The following is a 22,026-nucleotide window of genomic DNA, read 5'->3' on the forward strand; positions in this document are numbered from 1 at the left end:
AAGGAAGACTGGTGTTTCTGGGTAGCTATTATTACCAAGCATCAGAGGATGAAGGTGGGAGATACTAAGCCATTAAAATTTCTGAAGCATTCTAATGGAATGAGAAAATAAATGAACATACGAAAGCTGATAGACAACAGAAAATAACAGGTATCTTGTTAGTGTGCACATAATCAGAAAGAAATAATGTAAAACATTTACAAATTTTGAAGGTAGAATGCTGAGAAGAGTTTATCAAACTCAGAAAATATGAAAATGTTGGTTGAAATATGAAAACATATCAATATTGCACAAACGGTCAGAACACCAACATGCCTAATCCACAAAGAACACAACAGGAATCAACAAAGCCCTTTATCAAGTATTCAAATGTAAGGAAAGTACAAACTCAACATTAATGTATGAATACAAGCAAAATAGAAATTGCCCATTTTGTGATATTGTGAGACACAATGAAAGAGTCAGTGAACAATAAAAATTTGAAACTAATTTATAAATGTAATTTCCACTCAAGATCAATAACTGCACGGCATATGCCCATATCAAAGCTGTGTTTAACCCTTTGACCACTGAAATTGTGACTATAAATGCATCAAGAGAGTAGTCCAAAACTGAATGCACTTGCCATTAGTTGGCTTTGACATTTTTTTTCCATATTGTATATTACGCTCTTGATATCAAAGGGTTAAATCTTTAAAAACCGTCAAACCCATCTTCAACTCAAACTGATTGATACAAGATCACAAATAAGTTTAAAACACAATTTTACATTTTACATACCTTCCTTTTTTCATAGGATTTAGACTTTTGTTGGGACACAAAGAAGATGGTTGTGCGAGCAGTAGAAAGAATGACAGAGAAAGAATGACAGGAAAACATGGAGCAGAATATTAAATGTATAGAGAGAGGGGGAAAAAAAAGTCACAGAAGTATTAAATAGCCATAAATGTGACATTCATTTTGGATCAATTATAGAACTTATCATTGATGCTATATAAAGTGTTATGTTACCATAACACATTCAGCTGGCACTGTATTTACATTAGAAATCAATAGCTTATGAACAAAGGCTCTAAACTCCAGAGGTATAATATGAAATCAGTTACTGAAAAATTAAGGTACAGGTGCGTGGGGGAGTTTGGGGGCAGGGGTGGGGGAAGGAGGAGGGGGATATTGAGAAACTTATTGTGTCAAATCTTCTATGTGCATTCACATAATTTATAAGATAAATGACCCATTCAATATTAAGAAGTCTGACATGTTAAAAAGTATCACAAATTCAGTCAATTATCTTCCAAGGTTAATTAATATGTAATTTATGTTTGCAATATTATGTAAATCAAGAAGGATTTTGTCAATGGTGCAAATTCAGTACATTTTTCCAATATTTATGTATTTTACTAAATGCTGCTCATGTGCTTTATAATTTCCTACTGGGCAAAGATTTGATGATGGCTGCACATCCTGGGGCTAGTGACCAAGAATGTAAAAGAGGAAGGGATTAAGAGGAAACAAAAATAGAAAGTCAGCTCATGTGACTCATTTGATGCAATACCAGCCAGCCAGCTCCAAGATGTAAACCTGGCCACTCAAAGCTCTATTGGAAGCTATACAGTAGCAAGGAAGGAAAACAAGAGAAAGAGAACCAGATCTAAAGAGAACCAGATCTAAAGAGGACAAAGAGTATCTGAGAGAAATAGATGTAAAATTACAGTCTTTCTAAAGCATTTAAATTTGATAAAACAAGAAATATAAATTTCATATTTTTTTGGTAAATATGAAATCATCTGCTGTAAAAAATACTGGCTGAATTTATTTCAGTGCACAGAAATTGACAGCAAACATTAACAAATTTTCTTATTCAGGCTAATTATACAATTGTGAGACTCCAGTACTCAAGAATGACCCTACTTTTACAGGACACATATACCACTAATAATTTCTATTAAACAGCTTTCTTAAACATTAGCTGCAAAAGAATAAATACTATGCTTCAAAATTATTCATTTCTTGGCTTTGTGATAAGTTTGACAAAAATATCAATGTATACTTACTTATCTAAATCAATATCTAATGCTTTGTATGGATCATTAGGGTCTTTGTCATCATCATCATCACTTGGCAAGGCATTCTAAAAAAAACAATAATCATGAAAATCATACTTTGGTCATTAAAATTTTGTCTGAAAAGCAATAAAGTATCCTAGACTTTTCCTTGTCATTTGAGGCCCCAGTTCTATCTAACCACTTCACTTCAATACAAAGCATCAATGGGGCCCAACCAACTGCATTGCTCTCATTTTACAGCAATGACAATTAGGTGGTTTTGTAGATTGAGCAAACAGAAGAAATGATGGTGTATGAAAAAAATCTCCCCAGATTTCATATTGAAAATGGAACTAGAGAATATATTAAAAGAGAATGAAGAATAAATTTGGAACATTATATTCATTAAGTATGGCATCTACTATGCAAAAGTCTATTATGATAAAAGCTAGAAAGGCTCTGCAAGAAAAAGAAATGCAACAATCTCAACTGAACATTTACAATCTAATTTATGGGACATCTTTTGAAGTACATTAATAGAAATGTGATGGATAGTATATTGACCTTAATAAAACAAGTGTGGTTCAGCTATTCTCGTCACCTGTAGTCTACCAGTTTATTAAACACCACCACAATTGGGTATATCACTAAAAATACTAACTTTTGGAATATGGAAAACAAGCATACGTAATTTCCAAATTATTAAACATTACCAAACTAATGTGAGAGAGTGAGCACAGCAGAATAAGGGAGAATGAGAGAAAGTAAGAACATGAGGAAAAAGTGAATGCAACTGCACGTAGAACAATAAGAACAGGCGGAGAGAACAGGCACCACAGTAAGCCTGCATTACTGAACAGTGCTGAACTTACTGTATACAGGAGATGAGGGGAATGCAAGGACAAAGCAAGATAAAAAAGCAAAAACCACTCAATTTTAAGAGACAGAGAAATGGCTGCCTTTATATGGAGCTGTGCTGCTTCCTGGAAAATTGGTCCTAATACTTTCACAAAAGCTTTTTGATGTGCATTGATATAATTAGGCAAACAGGGTGGCCTATATGCAGATAGATTTCCTTAAGTACAAATGTAATTCCTGACTAATTAATCTATTTCTTTGATGTTGCTTGATTGTATAGGATGATTGGCTGCAATACCTGTATATCTTGTTAAAAAGTGAGACAGGATCTTGAAATTTAGTTTGCAGAAAAGTTGGCTTGAATTAAATCTCAATTAAAGATGCACCAGAGCAGTACACCCTTAGCACTACATTAAAATTACCTAGGAAATTTAATTCAGCAACCCACAGTGAACATGGGTTTCCAGCATGAGTGAATGTGCTGACACCATAAAAGTAAAATCACTGGGTACACCTAGGAGGTGCGATGAATATTTTTTGTTTTTTATAAAACTATTAGTCTAACTTGTATTTAAATTGTTTCAGTGAGAGCTTTTAGGGCCAATTTGTTAGCTATACATCATTTTTTTTTGTACAGACTAAATTCTATCCAACAGAGTGCCAGGACAGTCAACCACTTAAACTGAACTACACCTGAAAGCAAAGAGTACTAAATGAGAAGGTTTAAAAACTAACTTCAGGCATTTCTTCAGTGATAATGTCAACATGATGAACTGGAGCAATATCTTCATCGCTTTCCGTATGAAGCGAATCGTGACGACGTTTGCCTTTCTTGTCTTTTTTGTCTCTTTTTTGTTTCTTTTTCTTTTTCTCTCTATCCCGTTTCTGCTGTTGTCTGCGCTCTTCTTCCAGTTTAAGATACTGATCTGACAAAGGCATTCCTGTGCACATCAATACAACATAGATCACTGCATCTAAACAATATACAAGTAACTGTCTTCAGAGAATTTAAGTGAAATCACGACTTCTCAAAACATTTGCATCTCTGATGTGCTGACTTTGAAACTTTCAAAGCACATTATTAATATTGAAACTTTCTCAAATAATATATAGACAGTAGGCTATGTTAATTACCAGCATAAAATAACATCATATTTTGGCGGATAGCAGGTCACTCTGCCACTCCACCTACCCTCGAGGGATCTGTGGTCTTGCACTCATTTTTGTTTTGCTCAGCAAGTTCCCAGAATTTCTAACTATAGTTTGACAAACAGAATGGTACTTCACAGAGCAGGTGATGTACCGGTTAGCGTAACGCTTTACAGCGCCAGCGACCAGGGTTCAATTCCCGTTGCTGTTTGTAAGGAGTTTGTACGTTCACCCAGTGTCTGCGTGGGTTTCCTCAGCGTGCTCCAGTTTCCTCCCACATTCCAAAGTCGTACGGGTTAGGAAGTTGTGGGCATGCTATGTTGGCACCGGAAGCGTGGTGACACTTGCGGGCTGCCCCCAGGACACTCTACACAAAAGATGCATTTGACTGTGTGTTTCGATGTACATGTGACTAATAAAGATCTTATCTACCCAAACAAATAAATTTACCTTGTGCTAATGTTCAGCTATAAAATCATAGACTAGAAGAAAATCAGCTCCACTAGATTTCTTCCATTTTGTGTAGAAAAAAAAACTTGGGATTGAAAAATCATCATCAATTATTGTAACAAATAGGAACTACCTTACATTCAGTAAATGGAACCTAGAAACCCAGAACTAATTGTTGCATCAATTACCTGGTACTCTCAATGGCACCGTAAGATCAATCTGCACCACAGGTATGTGTTCCACTCCACTAGCATCCTGGTAATTCTGAAAATAAACATTAATCATCGTGATTCTCATCTTTGTGGTTTAGCACAAGTTCACGTTTACTAAAATATTGCCATAAATGGAAAAGCTTCATATGCTTATCAAATGTGACATTTTCTTCCTTTGGTTCATGTGTAGCAATACTCTGGAACTGCTCAGAGTATTTTAATTGAAGCTCACTTGAGATTTTTACCTTTAAGATATTAAAATTTCCAATAGCTAGAAGAGCCAATTGAAGCTGCATCATGACCACAGTACTGAAAAGAAAATGCAGCAAGAAAAAAAAGTGTGTGCTCAACTCACCTTCTGAGGAGATGGAGAACTTTTGATGTAAAATGGATTGTTTGCCTGTTCTTGTTTTCTTACTTCTCGCCTCTAGGATGAGAAAAATTACTTCACATATTGTATTTTATTTGAAGCTTCCTAATGTGCTAACAATTCCTGAACCACCAAAATATACAGGTTCTGGCTTTGCCACCAGTGGATCTAAAAACTGGAACTTAAGCAAATGCTTATTTGTGATTTAGTTATGCTATGTTAACTTTTTTATCCAAGTGGATTTTCCAAAGGCAATTCAGGGAAATATAGCACCTACAAGACGATAAAAAAAATCCCTTAGCAATTTGTGCGAGAATCATCAGAACCAAGCACTGGAGAGAAAGATTGGGCAGATAATAAATACTGAAGCAGGGGGTTATGACGAGTGAGATGATATGGTACAGTTACTGCATTTTACAATGCAAATACCCGGCAATGAAAAGTGTAATGCAGTGATTAGGAAAAGAAAGGAAATTGCAGGTATTTGAGTTGCGACAATAGATTTGTAAACAAATATATCCACTGCTTTCACCTGTTCCTTATTTACTCATTCAGCACATCCTCAAAATATAGGATGAAAACTCTGGGAGGAGGAAGACTAAGAATTTGTAGATGAAAATTTAGAAATTAACAAATAGGAGCCAATAAGCACAAATTAATATCAACTTGTGTAAAATTTATATAGGACAAGCTGCAATTTAAGTACAAAACAGAGGAGATTGACAAAGACGGCATAAACATAACCAAGAGGTGAAACACGTGGATAAGGTTGGGGCAGCAATGGGCAATCGTGGTGGTGGTCAGGACTTGATAGCTACAGAAGTTCAATAAGATTATGAGTGAATTTCGGTGTCAATACTACTTTGAATCCTTGAATGCTTTACTTCCAAAGAATCTAATAAACTCAGGCTTGAATGTAATGCTTGATTGAGCATCTAAAACCTTCTTGGGCTGATGATTTCAAACCCTTGGAAGTGTCATCCCATCTGTTCTAAATGGCCAGACCTTCATATTGAGATGACAATATTTAATTCCATTCTGGGAAAGCCTCTAAGCATTAGCCCTCTTTATCAAGCCTTCATGAAAGTAATAGGTTTCAATGAGGTTACTCTGCATTTTTTTTTAAGTTCCAGAGAATCTAAGTCCATTCAAACCATCTCTTGACATCAGAAAATTCAATTATGTCATGAACCAAATTTCATGAAAGCTTGTTGTATTTCCTGATGGCAAATTATATTTTCCCTTTGGTAATGAGATCAAAATTATGATGTGATGTCACATCATTGGTTCGACGTAACTGCAACAAGATTTCCTAACTCGAAGAGACCGCTTGTCTAATTGCTTGCCATAATTGCATGTTAACTCTATTTTGGGTACATGCATCCCAAATCACCCAAGTTTCTCAACCTTCTTAAAAAAAATTCTGCCTTGCCACTCTTCTATCAGTGGATAATTTCACACTTCCCAATATCGTACCACTTTATATAAACACTCACTGGTCTATGACCCTTTACAGTTCCCATGTTTCTCCCCACCGCTTGCCTTCTGACCCAGCTTTTTATTACTTGGTCTTCTCACTTAAGTCACTGACAGAGATTTTTAACAGCCAAGGCCCAAGTATTGCACTCCACTAATTACAGCCTACTACTGAATAACATCTTATTTAATGTATTCTGACAATAAATATATTACATTAACTACTTGTAGTACTTTTCCTTGTTTCCCCAGCCAGTACACCTTCAAAAGACTAATAAATTTGTCAAATACCATTTCCTTTCCATAAATTTGTACTGCCCTCTGCCTGGTCATTCTGTGATTTTCCAAGTGCACCATTATCACATGCCTAAAAATAGAAACCACTATTTTCCATTTTACTGATATAGCAGGTACAATTAGGGATTGGAACTCAATACAAGGTCAAATGGGAACTGCCTGAAGGAATTACCAAACAAAATCAGATGGAAAAGTGTTGAAATTTAGAATGAAAGCTTAATGAGGGCACACTTGAGCTGATCAGATCAGAGCCAAAAGAGATCCTTGCTGATCTTGGATGATAATTGTCAGGCATCTGCACACATATTCATGCCAAGATGGCAGAGAAATAAAGCTGAGTATCATCAACAGGCTTATGAAAACAAGAAAGGAGTGAAGTGCTACAGAAGTAGATCATAAAGCAGAGTGGGAGAGGATTAAAAGCAGAACATGTTGGAAATGCTCAGTAGGTCAGGCAGCATCTGTGGAGAGAGAAAGGGTTCATTTCTGATTGATGACCTTTCATCAGAACTGGCCAATTCTAATACAAAATGGATAGGCTGCTTTAACTGAAATTTTTGAATTCAATGTTAAGGCTCCAAGGCTATAATGTGCCAAGTCAGAAGATGAAGTGCTGTTTTGAGCTTATGAATGGCCTCTTACACCCCATTTTTAAAAAAGCCATAAGAGTGGGTGTGGGATAGAGAACTGAAATGATAGGGAATTGGAAGCTCAACATCACCTCTATGGAGGAGAGGATTAAGTGATTGATTTAAATTGAGTCTTGAGTTACTGTACCTGACAGTGGTTGGCTTACAAAGAAGGCATTGATATCCATAGGCAAGCCAGTTCAGTGCTGTAGGCAAGGTTGGGTCCAGATTAATTGAGTAAAGGAGACCCAGTGGGATGGCAACAATGGAGAGGAGAGATTGGAGATTGCTAATTTGCAAGGTAAAATCTCAGTTTAAGAGCGATGCATCTAATAGTAATCAGAGAACCTTAGTTACAATGCTGACTCACTTGATGTGCGCTATAGGAAAAACTGAACCTTAGCAACCCTACAGTAAGGAAATGTTTCTGTAGCTGACCTTATTATGAAAGTACAAGTCTACAGAACCAATGAGAATGACATTGTTGATGTTGTTATCAGCATTAATCTGAAGACAATGAGGGAATGATTTTCACTCCTTCAGCTCTAAGCTAACTATACCAACCACAGTTTATTTCAGAGTGAAATTTTAGTATAAATTAGGACAGAAGCATTGCTTCTATGCAGTAGAGAGCAAGAAGCATTCCATAGTCTTCAAGAGAAAACCTGACCTCAACTTTAGATCAGGCAGGGATCAATGTGTCATCAATCAATGAGCCTAACCTCTGTTTGGGTTCATAGGGAAGAGCTGGTCTTGGTGAGGTTATATTCAAAGGACTCAATCCTGATAAAGTTATGGGTAATATGGTCAACTGGATGTAGGTGAATAAAAATAAATGTATTTGAGCAATACTGGTGTCATTTTGGATCATTAATCCCCACAAATACGAATATATTTTATATAATAGGATATTGCAGGACAGTTCAGAGGAATCCAGGGTCATTGATTTCTTTTCAGATGTTAAAGTTAGAAATTACCCTAGCAAGCTCATCTTCATCTAATTCTGGCTGTCGATGTCTGATATTTCTTTGGTCCTCATCATGGAAGACTGTTTTCTTAGTGTTTTCATCATCTGAAGAGCTTTCTGAAGGTGCATCGTTAATCCAGGCATCAAGATCCAACCTGAAGAAGAGGAGAAGTCAATGTCATTTTCATCTGGAACCTATAATATTTGTCTTGTCATCCATGGCATAAATGCAAACTCTTATACAATTAGTTTCTCAAAGGCTTCCTTGCACCTGGAAGGCAGCTGCACCCGCACATAAATATTACCACAATGACACAAGTTTGGAGGAGGACGAGCATCTAATTTTATCTGAGGCATTCTGTATTTTCTCTAGAATTTGTGGCTGCTTAATCATTTTTCTCTAACATGCCAGAACTTGGTTTTGTCAAGAATTCAACACAAACTTCTGCAGATGTACTTTTGAAAGTATCCTGACATTGCCTGGTACGGCAATTCATATGTGCACGGGAGGCGCTGTCTCAAGAAGGCAGCATCAATCATTAAAGACCCCTACCATCCAGGCCATGCCACCTTCTCGTAGCTACCATTGGACAGGAGGTACAGGAGCCTGAAGTCCCACACCACCAGGTTCTAGAACAGTTACTTCCTTTCAATCATTCAGTTCTTGAACCAACCTGCACAACCCTAATCACTACAATTTAACAACAGTATGACCACTTTGCACTAAAATGGACTTTTTTTTGTCACAATTGTATTCTTTCTCGTAAAAATTGTGTTTAATTTATGCTTTTCTGAATGCTGCTTATATGATGCTATGTGCCTGTGATACTGCTGCAAGCAAGTTTTTCATTGCACCTGTGCAGACACGTACTTGTGCATTTGACAATCAGTTCGACTTTGACTATCTGTAAGAGGAAGGTAGCTTGGGCTTCTTAGGAGCAACCAAAAGAAGTGGATTTCTCATCCCAAATCTGCTCACGAGGGTAAAGAGATCTGAAATCCTACTATGATCCTACATTTCAGGACATGTTTACTTCTTATTTCTTGAGGGGAGAAAACAAGTGTTTTATTCAATCACAGAAACTCTACATTAGGACACATCTCCTAGCTACATCATTATGATACATCAACTTAGTGGCAATATTATTTTGATTAACTGTATTAATAACAAGTGCAGTCCATGACTAATTTAAAAGTTAAACAGGTAGTGTTTATTCACCAAAACACAGATTAGATTGTCCCGGTCAGAGACTCCCTTTAGGCTGGGATCCTGAACCTGACTGCAACCCAATTCCATTTTGCAAAATCAAAACACTGGCTAATGAAATAATATCATGAAATAATTCCAAGCTTCTTCATTTAAATGACTGATATTCCTCAAGACACAGCAAGCAACACAGTGACCCACTAAGCAAGCAATAAGGAAAGGGAAGATAGATTATGAAAGTAAACTAGCACAAAATATAAAAACAGATAGTTAAAGTTTTTCTAATTATATAAAGTGGAAAAGGGTGGCTAAAGTGAACGTAGGTCCCTTGGAAGATGAGAAGGGGGAATTAATATTGGGTAATGTGGAAATGGCTGAGGCCTTGAACGACTATTTTGTGTCAGTCTTCACGGTGGAGGACATGTCTAAAATACCAAAGAGAAATGTTTTGGATGCGATGGGAGGTGAGGACGTTGATACAAAATCGCTGTCACTAAAGAGGTAGTGATGAGCAAACTAGTGGACCTAAAGGTAGACAAGTCCCCTGGTCCTGATGGGATGCATCCCAGGTTACTGAAAGAAATGGTGGAAGTTGTAGTAGAGGCGTTTGTGATAATTTACCAAAATTTTCTGAACTCTGGCCAGGTCCCAGCGGATTGGAAGACAGCGAATATCACACCACTGTTTAAAAAAGGACGTAGGCAAAATGCAGGTAACTAGAGGCCAGTTAGCTTAATGTCTGTAGTTGGGAAAACGTTTGAAGCTATCATTAAGGAAGAAATAGTGAGACATCTGGATAGAAGTGGTTCCATCAGGCCAACACAGCATGGATTCAGGAAGGGCAGGTCCTGTTTGACAAACTTACTGGAGTTCTTTGAAGATATAATGAACGCAGTGGATAGAGGGGAACAGATGGATGTTGTATACTTGGATTTCCAGAAGGTGTTCGATAAGGTGCCATAAAAGACTTATCCATGAGATAAGGATGCATGAAGTTGGGGGTAATGTATTAGCATGGATAAGAGGATTGGTTAAGCAATAGAAGGTAGAGTTGGGATAAATGGGTGTTTCTCTGGTTGGCAATCAGTGGTGAGCGGGGTGCGGCAGGGGTCGGTGCTGGGCCCGCAACTGTTCATGATATACATTAACGATTTGGAAGAAGGGACCAAGTGTAGCGTGTCTAAGTTTGCTGATGACACTAAACTGAGTGGCAAAGAAAATTGTGCAGAGGATGCAGAGAGTCTGCAGAGAGACAGATAGGTTAAGTGAGTGGGGAACAGTCTGGCAGATGGAGTACAATGTTGGTAAATGCAAGGTCATCCACTTTGGAAGGAAAAATAGAAGATCAGATTATTATTTAAATGGTGGAAGACTGCAGCATGCTGTTGTGCAGAGGGACTTGGAGTGCTTGTGCATGAATTACAAAAGGTTGGTTTGCAGGTGCAACAGGTTATCAAGGCGGCAAATGGAATGTTGGCCTTCATTGCTAGAGGGATTGAATTTAAGAGCAGGGAGGTTATGCTGCAACTGTACAGGGTACTGGTGAGGCTGCACCTGGAGTACTGCATGCAGTTCTGGTTTCCTTACTTGAGGAAAGATATACTGGCTTTGGAGGCAGTGCAGAAGGGGTTTACCAGGTTGATTCCAGAGATGAGGGGGTTAGCCTGTGAGGAGAGATTGAGTCACCTGGGACTATACTCGCTGGAATTCAGAAGAATGAGAGGGAATCTTGTAGAAACATAAAATTATGAAAGGGATAGATAAGATAGAGGCAGGAAAGTTGTTTGCACTGGTAGGTGAGACTAGGACTAGGGGAGATGGCCTCAAGATTCGAGGGAGTAGATTTAGGATGGAGATGAAGAGGAACTGCTTTTCCCAGAGAGTAGTGAATCTACGGAATTCTCTGCCCAGGGAAGCATTAGACGCTATCTCAATTAAATATATTTAAGACACAGTTAGAGAAATTTTTGCATAGTAGGGGAATTAAGGGTTATGGGGAAAAGGCAGGTAGGTGGACCTGCGTCCACGGCCAGATGGCTGACTCCTGCTCCTGTTTCTTTATGTTCTTATGTTCTAACCAGAGATTGAGAAAGGGCAAGATCGAAAGTGCCTTTCACAGATTCATCTGGCTTCTTGAGCCTCACAAACATTTAATGAAATAATGGAAAACAGCCAATTAGTTGGCAGTTTCTACTCAATGTGCATTATGTGACACTGCAAGGGATGTTACAATATTCTTTCCTAATTAAAAATTCTTCAATTCCTGTTTAAAAATGCAACTCATTGGTAAACTCATTTATTGTATTTTTGTTAAAAACAAATGCTGCCCACATCACGTATTTCCCTTGACATTTACATTCTGACTACCATATTTAAATTTATCTGAATTATTGCAAATTAATTTGTATTAATCACACTAGGAATTCTGCACTTTAGACCCAGGGTGGTTATTTGATTTTATATCCAAGTTAGAATAAGGAATCGATGGTGAAACTCCCATAAGTCTATAATTTATATTGATAAAAGTAAGCAGACTGTAACAAAAGGAGAAAAAAATTACATAAAAATAATACTTTAGGCATTTATTTCTTGTTATTTATCAAGAATGGAGATGGGGCAGACAATTTATCAGTGACAATACACCTTTAAAACTTGTGTAACCATCTGCCTAATTATATAATAATTATGCTTAAATCAATAATATAAACGTTACTGCTTTAAGCAGTCTATTTGGCTCTTTCTTTACATTAAAAAAACAAAAAATCCAACTGCATTAAAAAAAATTGAAAAACCCAATTACAGCTCCATTTTACAACTGTTATCTGATGGCAGATTAATAAACTGCAATGTTATGAAGCATGTTTTCTCATTCAAGTTATAGGTGCTAACATTTATCAGTGCTTACCAAAATGAAAAAAAAACATTACCTCCAATGCTTATTTGTTAGCATCATAGAAACTGTTAGTATTAATAGTTTAGAAAATGTATGAATCTTTATCATATTTTGACAACAAAGTCATTGTTTGTATAGGAATAAACTAGATTAATATACAGAGCAATAAATTTGCTGCTCAGAAAAAGTAAAGAAACCAATTTGATCGTCAGCCCTATTTGGCCAAAGTACAGGGAATCATCCACATTAATAAACACTGGAAAAATGCAGTTAATAAGAACAGAAAATGCTGGAAAATATATCAGAACATCAGGCATCACTTGTGGGGTGGAGGGGTGTGCAGGGGAATCACCCAACCCACATCTAATTTTTCTCCTCTCATGAAAATGCCAAAGTACCTCTTTTGGATGCTGGTTACATCTTTGAGCAAAGTGACTGTATTTCATGCAAGACTAGATGAGATGGGAAGGCAACATTCCAACATTGATAATGAGGACATGAAGGTCAAGATCAGTTTGTCATCACTCGATGCCAATGTATGTATTCCCTCTGACAAGTATCACTGCACATATCTTGGCCGACTTCTTTCCAACTCAAGGATGCACTAACACCAAGCCTGGTCATTTAACTCAGTAGGGATTTTAAAATGAACCATGAAATATGGCAATATGGTTGGTTGGCATTTCATCTGTTGAACTGCAAAGGAGCAGCAGCTTTTAAATAGGTAAAGATGCTAATCAATAATCTATAAGTCTAGTAGACTCTGTAGCAGTAGCATGAACCGTGAAGTGAAACATTAATCTTTTTATTTAGAAAATAATAGCTATTTATTTTCCCAAATGTAACTCAGTTTCCCTCGTTAAACAGCCATTCATTTATATAACAGAAAAGATCACAACTATAAAAAACTCATTTATTAAATTGGTGTAGATTATGTTAAGTGCCTTTCAAATGGTGAAAATAGAAGTCTTACCCATCTGGCAGTGGGACTTTCTTCTGTGCTTTGGGAGCAACAGGGTTAAGTTCGCCAGCAAACAAAGCCATGACTTCTTCTGCTACGGGAACATCCTTAGCTTGAAGCTTTTGTATGTATTTTATCAGCTGAAGAATACATGAAGCCTGAAGCAAAAAGTCAATAACACGTAAAATATTAAAAATGTATAATATTACAATTCATATTTACACCATCTATTAAATATACTTGGCTAAAGACTGAAGATTTGAACTAACTATGGCAATTCAAAGAAAATTTCAGGATTGCCTCACAATTAACAGTAAGCTATCACAGCAAAGTCTACTATTCATAAGGCACAGCCTAACAATTATGTCTGTTTAAAATTGTTATACCTTTTGAACTATGTTAGATTTTCACGTTAATGACACAAGCTCTTCACACCCTATGTAAATTCCTAATAGGAACAAATTCATGCATTTCAGCAGAATTGCAAATCAAGATCTATTGATTTAAGAGTGGTAATTGGTGAGTGTGGGCATTACATTAATATTAAGAAAGAGTATGGCTAACTCTCTAGCTTTGAAAATGTGGTGTGTGAATAATTTTGCCTGGAATCATGATGGTTAATGTATGGCCAAAAATTACCCTACAGTTTTCACTGATTCCTTGAGTATAACAATCTTAATAGATACTGCAGCTTGTATTATCCAAATGAAAAAAAATGTTTTTCTCCAAGATTTTCTATTTGGCCATGATTACCTTCAAAGTGACTGAACAAACACAATAAATTGATCACATTAAATTATATCAACTTCAATTAACAATATGATGATATTAAAATAATACATGCCAGAACATTTTTCATTGACAAAATGATCCAAATATTCATCATTAAGATGTTAATATATTAGCAATGTACTGAAAACGTCATTTGCAGCTGAAGATTTTATATGTGATCACAACAATAAAAACTTCACTCATTTTACAACTGACCATAGCTAAAATCTATTTCTACTTAGGATGTTTAAAATTTAATGGAGTAAAAGTCTGGAAGTTTGGTATCCAGTCAGCCAAGAAAGTATCAGGGGTACTGCATATCATCTTAGTGCCTCTAAATAATGGGCTAAATTTTATTCCACCTGTCAGAGTTCCATCTAACCAACAATTTTTGCTGCATTCAATGAGGATGTCAGTGAAGGAATGGTTAGAGCCTCACTAAAATACTGTCAGTGACTAAAACGCCTTTGAACAATTATGATCAGAAATTGACACCAGTAAGAGCAGCTTAACAAAACTTTGGTGTTTGCATGAGATGAGAAAAATGCACAAGAAAAAAAAAACACTCTTGTAGTGGGTTACTAATTTGGTGCTGGGTGAAAAGCAAAACACCCAACGTCAGTTAAAATAACTCAGAGCAGATGTACAATGGTAAGTAAAGAATATGACAAAGACAATACAAGGATGGGCATAGCAGGATGATTACAAAGTCTACAGTGAAACTGTGAAAGGAAATGCTGCTCACGTACCCGCTCCTGCACTTCAAGATCTGCATTCTGAACAAACTGGGGTAGCTTGTCAATCAACACTTGGGTTATTTCCTCAGCAGCTTCCTTGTCTCCTGCTTGCTCGTGCTGCTGCAATACTGATGCATACAACTTTGCAGCATTCTGCACATAAACTGCCTGTATGTGCCCTGGCAATGTTGTGACTTTGGACTTCAGCATAGCTTCCAGTGTTTGATTAGGCTCTTGAAGATGTCTGGTAAACACATACACAAGTTAAAATCTTAAATGTAGTTTCTTCTTGCAAGTGGTTTCCAAATAGTTGACACAACGGGGGTTAAAATGGAGTGCTGTCCGACTGATTGAAAGATCATTGTTGTTATTCAGGAACATGAAACAAGTAGAGGTAAATGTGATTAAGGCACAGATGAACTAAGATCTGACTGGATGGCAGAAAAGACTTAGAGACCAAATGGTTATTCCAAGTCCAATGGTCCTGTGAAATAATTCTGGTGAGATAAGTTTTATCTAACAAAACTTACAAGATTCCAACCTTAAAAACCTCACATACATTTTATGAAATGGGCCTGTGTATTTCTCAGAGGTACTGGCTTACAATACAAAACTGCCCCAAGTTCATCAATGTTATTTGGACAAGTCTGCAGAGAGCTGGAGTGGGAAAATGTTGAAATACCAAACTGGTGCAGTGGAAATGGAGGTATACAGGGAGAAAATTCTAAGGACTGAAAATTATTACCAGGGGAGAGCACTAAGCAACTCTGGTTTGTGACTCAAGAATAATAATTTATAAATTGAAGGCCTGAAATGCAAGTGTTCTATTTGCTAGTCAAAATCTTCTATCTTCAGCATAAAAATACATACATCCACTGTAATACTATCTTAAATTTCCTTAAGTATTTTAGGTAGTACTTACTCTGAAAATTCACCACAAATCCACGCAGCAGCATACAGAACTTCACAAATTCCATTCCTTTGCATATTGCCAGCAAGTAGATGGGCATTATCTAACAACATAGCCATCTGTGATACTGCAAATGCTCGGATAGCCTTCACCCGAATAGCTACATCAAGCATTTGAGCTGCAATTAGGTGGCCATGTCGCGTTCCTTCAAGTCGAGTCAGTTCAACCAGAATGCTAATATACCTATGATATAAAAAGGAAGCTTATCTACGTAAGAAAAGTTTTGGAGCAAAAACATGAATCAATTATAAAGCATTGGCACATATCAAAAATGTATGTTAGATAGAGGTAATCAACCAAAATGCACTTTATGGTGGCTAAGAACTTACCATTCAAAATTGGTGATGTATTGATAGTTGGACTGACTACAAATGTCAATGATTTTTGTCAGGAGTTCGTCTCTGTACGTTGTGCCTTCTGCTTTATCTACATGAATCATTAATTTCTTAACAATTTCCATTAAATTCTTCTTTGAAACCTACAACATTTGAGTTAATAAAACAAAATTTAAATGCAAATTATAAACTTAAAAGTTTTCAAAAATCACAGCACAATTTTGTACTATTTAACATCCAATACTATGCTAAAGTACAATCTTTATAATATGATAAATGCATTACTTTTACCTGTACTTCAAAAACTGTCTAAATGTTCTGCTTTTTTGCCTCTTACACTGGTTAGCAAAATAGCCACCCACTCCAAATTAGTGGGTCAAGCAGCAACACGCAATTCAAAATCGATAAGCAAAAGACTAGAAAACTGGATTATCAACCAACAATTTTATAAAATGTCAATAAAAATTGACTTTTCTGCAATTATACACAGTTCAACTAATTTTCAGTGGATTAAAAGATATAGGTGGTACTCATGAAAACATGAAATAATAGTTGTACTTGTGAGGTTAGTTAAGGACTCAAGTGAAGTATCTAAAGAATACTATCTAATTAAAATTAACCATTTATTTTTACATCACTCGTCATAATTCTAAAGAGCCTCCACTGGATGAATTAGAATGCAAAGCAAAAATAAAGTTGTACTGTACTTTGTGCAACTTATAATTAAATGTAAAAAATAAACTGGTTTTAAAAGATATATCTACATAATAGAAAGAAGACAAGTTTTCAGATGCATGCTAATTGAATTATTTTATGATACTAAAAGTTAAAATGTATATGGTAACTGGATAATGAGAAATGACAATTTAACTCCAAGTGTTAGTGACTTCCAGAAAATGTATTAATGCTTGGGAGAGTTAATGGCAATGTAGGTTGCAGGTAATTTTAAAGTTTATAACCGCACAATATCCCTTTAAAGAACTCAAATCTTATCCACACGCACAAGTGTACTACAGGTACAATTGCAGGATCCCGGCCTAATATTATCTTATCAAGCTGAATGCAACAACTGATATTTACAAGAACTAGTAAGTCTAGGCTCTATATAATCAACTGTGCTTAAGCATGCAAACACGTGCTAAAAAGCTGAAATGCACTGGCAAGCTCCAGATCTGTCACAATATATCATTTAGTATCCAAGAAAAAGTCAGTGCAACATATCCCTTTTCTACCTTGCCACAGAAATAATTGTAAGTTCCAATTTTCTCAACTATGCTTGAAAAATACCATTTTCTGTTGAGGTACTTTCTACATTCGTCATTTTTCATCCATAAAATTGCATAGCCAACATTGAGAGATCACAGGAATAAGATACTCTCAGACTCCGTCATTGTAAAATGTTTTCAATCAACTGAGTTACTACTTGGAAGGCCTAAGAGATTAGAAAAAGTGCAAAAGTTTGCTTAAATTTTCATGTACTTCATTAAAAAGAGTGACACATAAAGATATTAAATTACCATTCCATACAGAAGATCTAGAGCTCGGAGTCGTATAGATTCATCCTTGTCATCCAAACACTGTAAAATTAGATCCTTGTGGGACTGTACAGACTTGGGATGAGTCTTCAAAATTTTCGACATGGCCAGCAAACCCAGATACTTCACTGCAGAACAGTTCAGAATCTTTGGCAATTTGTCACAATGATTATAACACTTAAGCACTATAAGTAAAAATCAATGCTCACCTACACCAAGAATTTTTTTAATTAAAAAAAATCAATAGTTACAAAAGCTCAGGATTCTTGAAGCTCTACTTAAATATCATTAACGTTCTAGATAAGCTTTTAAATTTAAAAATCATCTGCACTAGATTACATTTGAAAATTCGTGCCTGGATCAGTAGTTAAGAATAGTCTAAGTAAGCACCTCAACTCCAGGGCAAGGGCCAGCATGTGGCTATACCAAAATATCATTAATGTTGCCCAATTATGGGCTAGCATTGACAGTAAAGGACAAAGCCTGAAAAGTGTATAGTTACAACAACCTTTTCATCTCCAGTGAATAACAAAAACTGGTAAAAAAAATCCAAAGTAAGAATGTAAATATTACAAGTAGGTGCTTTGAGCCAGCTCCACCATTCATTAAGGTCATGGTTAATATTGTACCTTAGTACCACTTCCCTGTGTTATTCCCAAATTCTCCAAATCCCTTCAGTCAATTTTTGTTTCAAATGAACCGCAATGACTGAGCCTCCACATCCCAGACAGCTCCCGGGACTCAGTTAAGAGATTTCCCATCTTCTTAGTACTAAATAGCCTACCTCTTATTCTGACTCTGTGATCCCTGGTCTAGGACTCCTCAGACAGGGGAAACACCCTCCTTGTATTCAGATCTCATACCCTGTAAAAATTCTGTTTCAGTGAGATCTCTTATTTTTCTAAATTCCAGTGGATACAGGCCTAGTCTACTGAATCTACCCTCGTACAGCAAACATGGAACCAGTCGAACAAATCCTCATCATTTCTGCCTGGCTGGTGTATACATTTTTAGGAAACTGAGACCAAAACTGCACAGGATGCTTCAGGCATAGTCTCTCTAAGGCCCTACATAATTGCAGTGTTATCTTTACTTCTGCACTCAAATCCTCCCCTAATAAAAGACAAACATACAATTTGTTCTGCTAATTGCTTGCTGCATCTGCATGTAAGCTTTCAGTACTAGTGTACAAGGCCACCCAGTTCTCTTTGAACATCAACATGTCCTGTCATCATATTTTTCCATATTATATTCCATCTGCCACAATTCTTGCCTGGCCACAAAGCTTGTGCCCTTGAAGCCTCTTTATATCCTCCTCCCTGTTCACAAATAGCACCTAGCTTTGTATTATCAGCAAATTGTGAAATATGATCAAGAAAATGTTAATTAATGCATTGAAGTTCTTTGAGGAGTTATCACATGGTTAGATAAGGGGAAATCAGTGGATGTGGTGATTTAGATTTTCATAAGGCCTTCAATAAAGTCCCATGTTATGTTAGGAGGTTGGTCAACAAGGTTAGAATTTAGAGAATTGGAGAGAGTACACTGGCATGGATTGAGAATTGGTTAACGGGCAGAAAACAAAAGAAAAAATAAATGTGTCTTTCTCAGTTGGGCAGGCTCTGAATAGTGGGGTGTTGCAGGAATTGACAGAACACTTAAAATTTTACACTAAGAAATAAGTGCAGAACTACCTACTTACAGTTTTGGTCAGAATCTTCAATAAGAATTCGCAGCTTCTGCACACAAAGCTGAACAGAAAAAAGTAGGCCATTTTTTTATTTAAGGAAAATAAGCAAAATCTCAATAGTCCATAACCATCAAGCAGAAAGATGTAGCAACATCAAATCATCATCAAAAATAACCTTTTACACAGCATTGTGCTCAGGACTCCAATGAACATGTCATACACTTATGGAATTTAACATTTCAATACGTTCTTACTTGCAAAGGACTTCAATATTTAAATGCTGCTAACATATTTTCAATATAAAATCACTGAAAGGGCAGGAACTAAATTATGTAATTCATTCCTTCATTAAACTCAAATACCAAAGAAAATGAATCCTGTCAAATAGAACCCAGAAAAATTAATGAAAAGTATAATGGATGATACCACTGAGAAAGTTTGTTACCTGAATGCTGGCACTGTGATTCGGCATTCCAGAAGAGAGAGAGATGAGGACTGTAGAAGGAATAAAATATTAGCCTCAACCTGGTAAATGTTTTACTGACAGAAAAAGAACTTACTAGGACCACTAAATACTTTAAATTAGAAAAATGTCAGGCCATTTGACCTGCTTCAAAGTAGGATAATTATTTGCATAAATACTGATGAGACAATTGAGGATATACCATTTGACTGAATAATGAGATGATCTCAATTCAGTAGTGCGCAAGTATAGATTATGAAATCTTGAATCCCAAGAACCTTAACGGGATTTTACACCACAGTAGTTTAGTTGTGCCTGGGCTACCTCAATGACTAACTCTCATTGTACTCTCTTTTAGCTCTTTCCTTAATCATAACATGTATTTCAGTTACAGACATATTGATAGGTAGCAACACTTATCCACTCTTTTCTAATTTTCCTCAATCACCTATTTTAATGGACAGCCGCAATTTTTCCGAATTGATTCCTGAAGATTTTTGTGATGATCTCATTTTGGTTTGGGTATCATTTCTGAAGTGCCCAAAAGTGCTGCAATTTGAATTGTTGCCTAACCAATTATCTATATTTTCCACTACCTCTTTAGTTTTGTGACAATTTATAGAATAAAGGATTCCATATGCTGGTCACAAGGATTAAAAGATCAGAAGATAAAAGTAACAAAAAAATGCAGATGCTGGAAATCTGATACAAAAACAGAAAATGCTAGAAAAACTCAGCTAGTCAGGCAGCATCTGTGTAAACAGCCAATGCTTCAGGACCCAAAAGGACTGATGTCAAGATTAAGGTCAAAAAGGAAAATGGGCTGCAAGTAGTCTGACACTACCTGTAACATAATACAAGACGGAATTATTGGTATGGATATGAAGCCTGCAGCAGTGGCCTAAGCATAGGTAACATTACAGGGACTAAAGCTAAATAAAACTGTGGCTGATCCAGAGATAACTAAATCTTAAAACCAGTAATGCCTGAGCTCGCCGTAGAAACTAAAAACAAGGGTAGGATCAGAACAGCCGTTACAAAGGAAAGGTAAACTTTGACATTCTTATGACTATAATCGCTAACATAGGCAAACACTGATGAATTGCCAGACCATATTTAGATGGTAAGAATTGACAACCACTGGCTAGAGCTTTGCTGTTCCTCTTCAAATAGCTAAGGGAATCAAGAGGTGGTACACATCTTAATTTAGCCCATTGTCCAAAAGAAAATCTCCAGCAGGACTGAACAGTACTTCATACAAGATGCTTATTTTCTTTCAATAGAATCTCAAATAACTTTACTCAGTGCAAGAATATTAACATTGGCAAAAATTTCTTCCTACCTCTGCTAAAGTACTCAACCACTGCACATTGAAACTATATCCACGTGTTTAAAAACCACGAAGTTAATCAATTTTCACAGAATTAAAACAAGTAACTCATCTTTTTGAAATTATAAAATGAACTATGAAATCTTTTGCACTGTAACTATGATAATTTTGTTTCTAATCAATTTTTCTCTAAGTTTTCTGGCTTAGAACAATTCAACACACTTGTGCTTTCTTCTTAAAAGCAGAATTTTGTTTTCCAATAAATGTTCCTTTAGTGGTATCCCTCCATGATTGATACAATATTTTGACAGTTCTGACAATGCTGTACAATCTTTCAGCTAATTTATTCTTCAAAACAAAAAAAAATCTTCAAGGTAGGATTTTGTAAAATTTACAGAACAGCTGAAGTGTAAACATTTGCTTTTCTAACAGATCACCATCTTAAACTTTTTTTTAAAAACAGTTTTGCACTGAAAAGCAAGCAGACTCCCGATCACCAGGAGGATGTTACCTGCTATCACGGTGTTCACACATTCATACAAAAGAGACATGGCTGAGGTACTGCAAAGGAAAGAAAACAGAATGCAATTTTTGCTGAACTGTTAATTTTACAACACAATGCCAATTTTAGCAGGTGTCTGAAACTTTTCCTCATGGGTCACTCAATTTGTCGTCAACTTA

The 22,026-nt window shown here is 36.3% G+C and overlaps 1 protein-coding gene across 4 annotated transcripts in view; it reads right to left on the minus strand.

Moving 5' to 3' along the window:
* ap3d1 (adaptor related protein complex 3 subunit delta 1) overlaps nt 1-22,026 on the minus strand; it is a 75,343-nt gene that overhangs the window by 21,658 nt on the left and 31,659 nt on the right. The window contains exons 9-22 of one of the 4 annotated variants that reach the window (XM_052037686.1): nt 21,857-21,906; nt 19,998-20,047; nt 19,565-19,613; nt 17,845-17,990; nt 16,322-16,470; nt 15,945-16,175; nt 15,035-15,266; nt 13,527-13,672; nt 8,464-8,608; nt 5,070-5,141; nt 4,691-4,766; nt 3,639-3,844; nt 2,055-2,131; nt 781-804 (exon numbers count right to left, since the gene is read on the minus strand). In XM_052037686.1, coding sequence (XP_051893646.1) covers nt 781-804; nt 2,055-2,131; nt 3,639-3,844; nt 4,691-4,766; nt 5,070-5,141; nt 8,464-8,608; nt 13,527-13,672; nt 15,035-15,266; nt 15,945-16,175; nt 16,322-16,470; nt 17,845-17,990; nt 19,565-19,613; nt 19,998-20,047; nt 21,857-21,906 — 1,653 coding nt within the window. The remainder of the gene's footprint in view (nt 1-780; nt 805-2,054; nt 2,132-3,638; nt 3,845-4,690; nt 4,767-5,069; nt 5,142-8,463; nt 8,609-13,526; nt 13,673-15,034; nt 15,267-15,944; nt 16,176-16,321; nt 16,471-17,844; nt 17,991-19,564; nt 19,614-19,997; nt 20,048-21,856; nt 21,907-22,026) is intronic. The other 3 variants (XM_052037687.1, XM_052037689.1, XM_052037690.1) reach the window with 3 other exon arrangements.

This window comes from Pristis pectinata, chromosome 24, assembly GCF_009764475.1.
Source record: "Pristis pectinata isolate sPriPec2 chromosome 24, sPriPec2.1.pri, whole genome shotgun sequence".
Lineage (NCBI taxonomy): Eukaryota > Metazoa > Chordata > Chondrichthyes > Rhinopristiformes > Pristidae > Pristis > Pristis pectinata.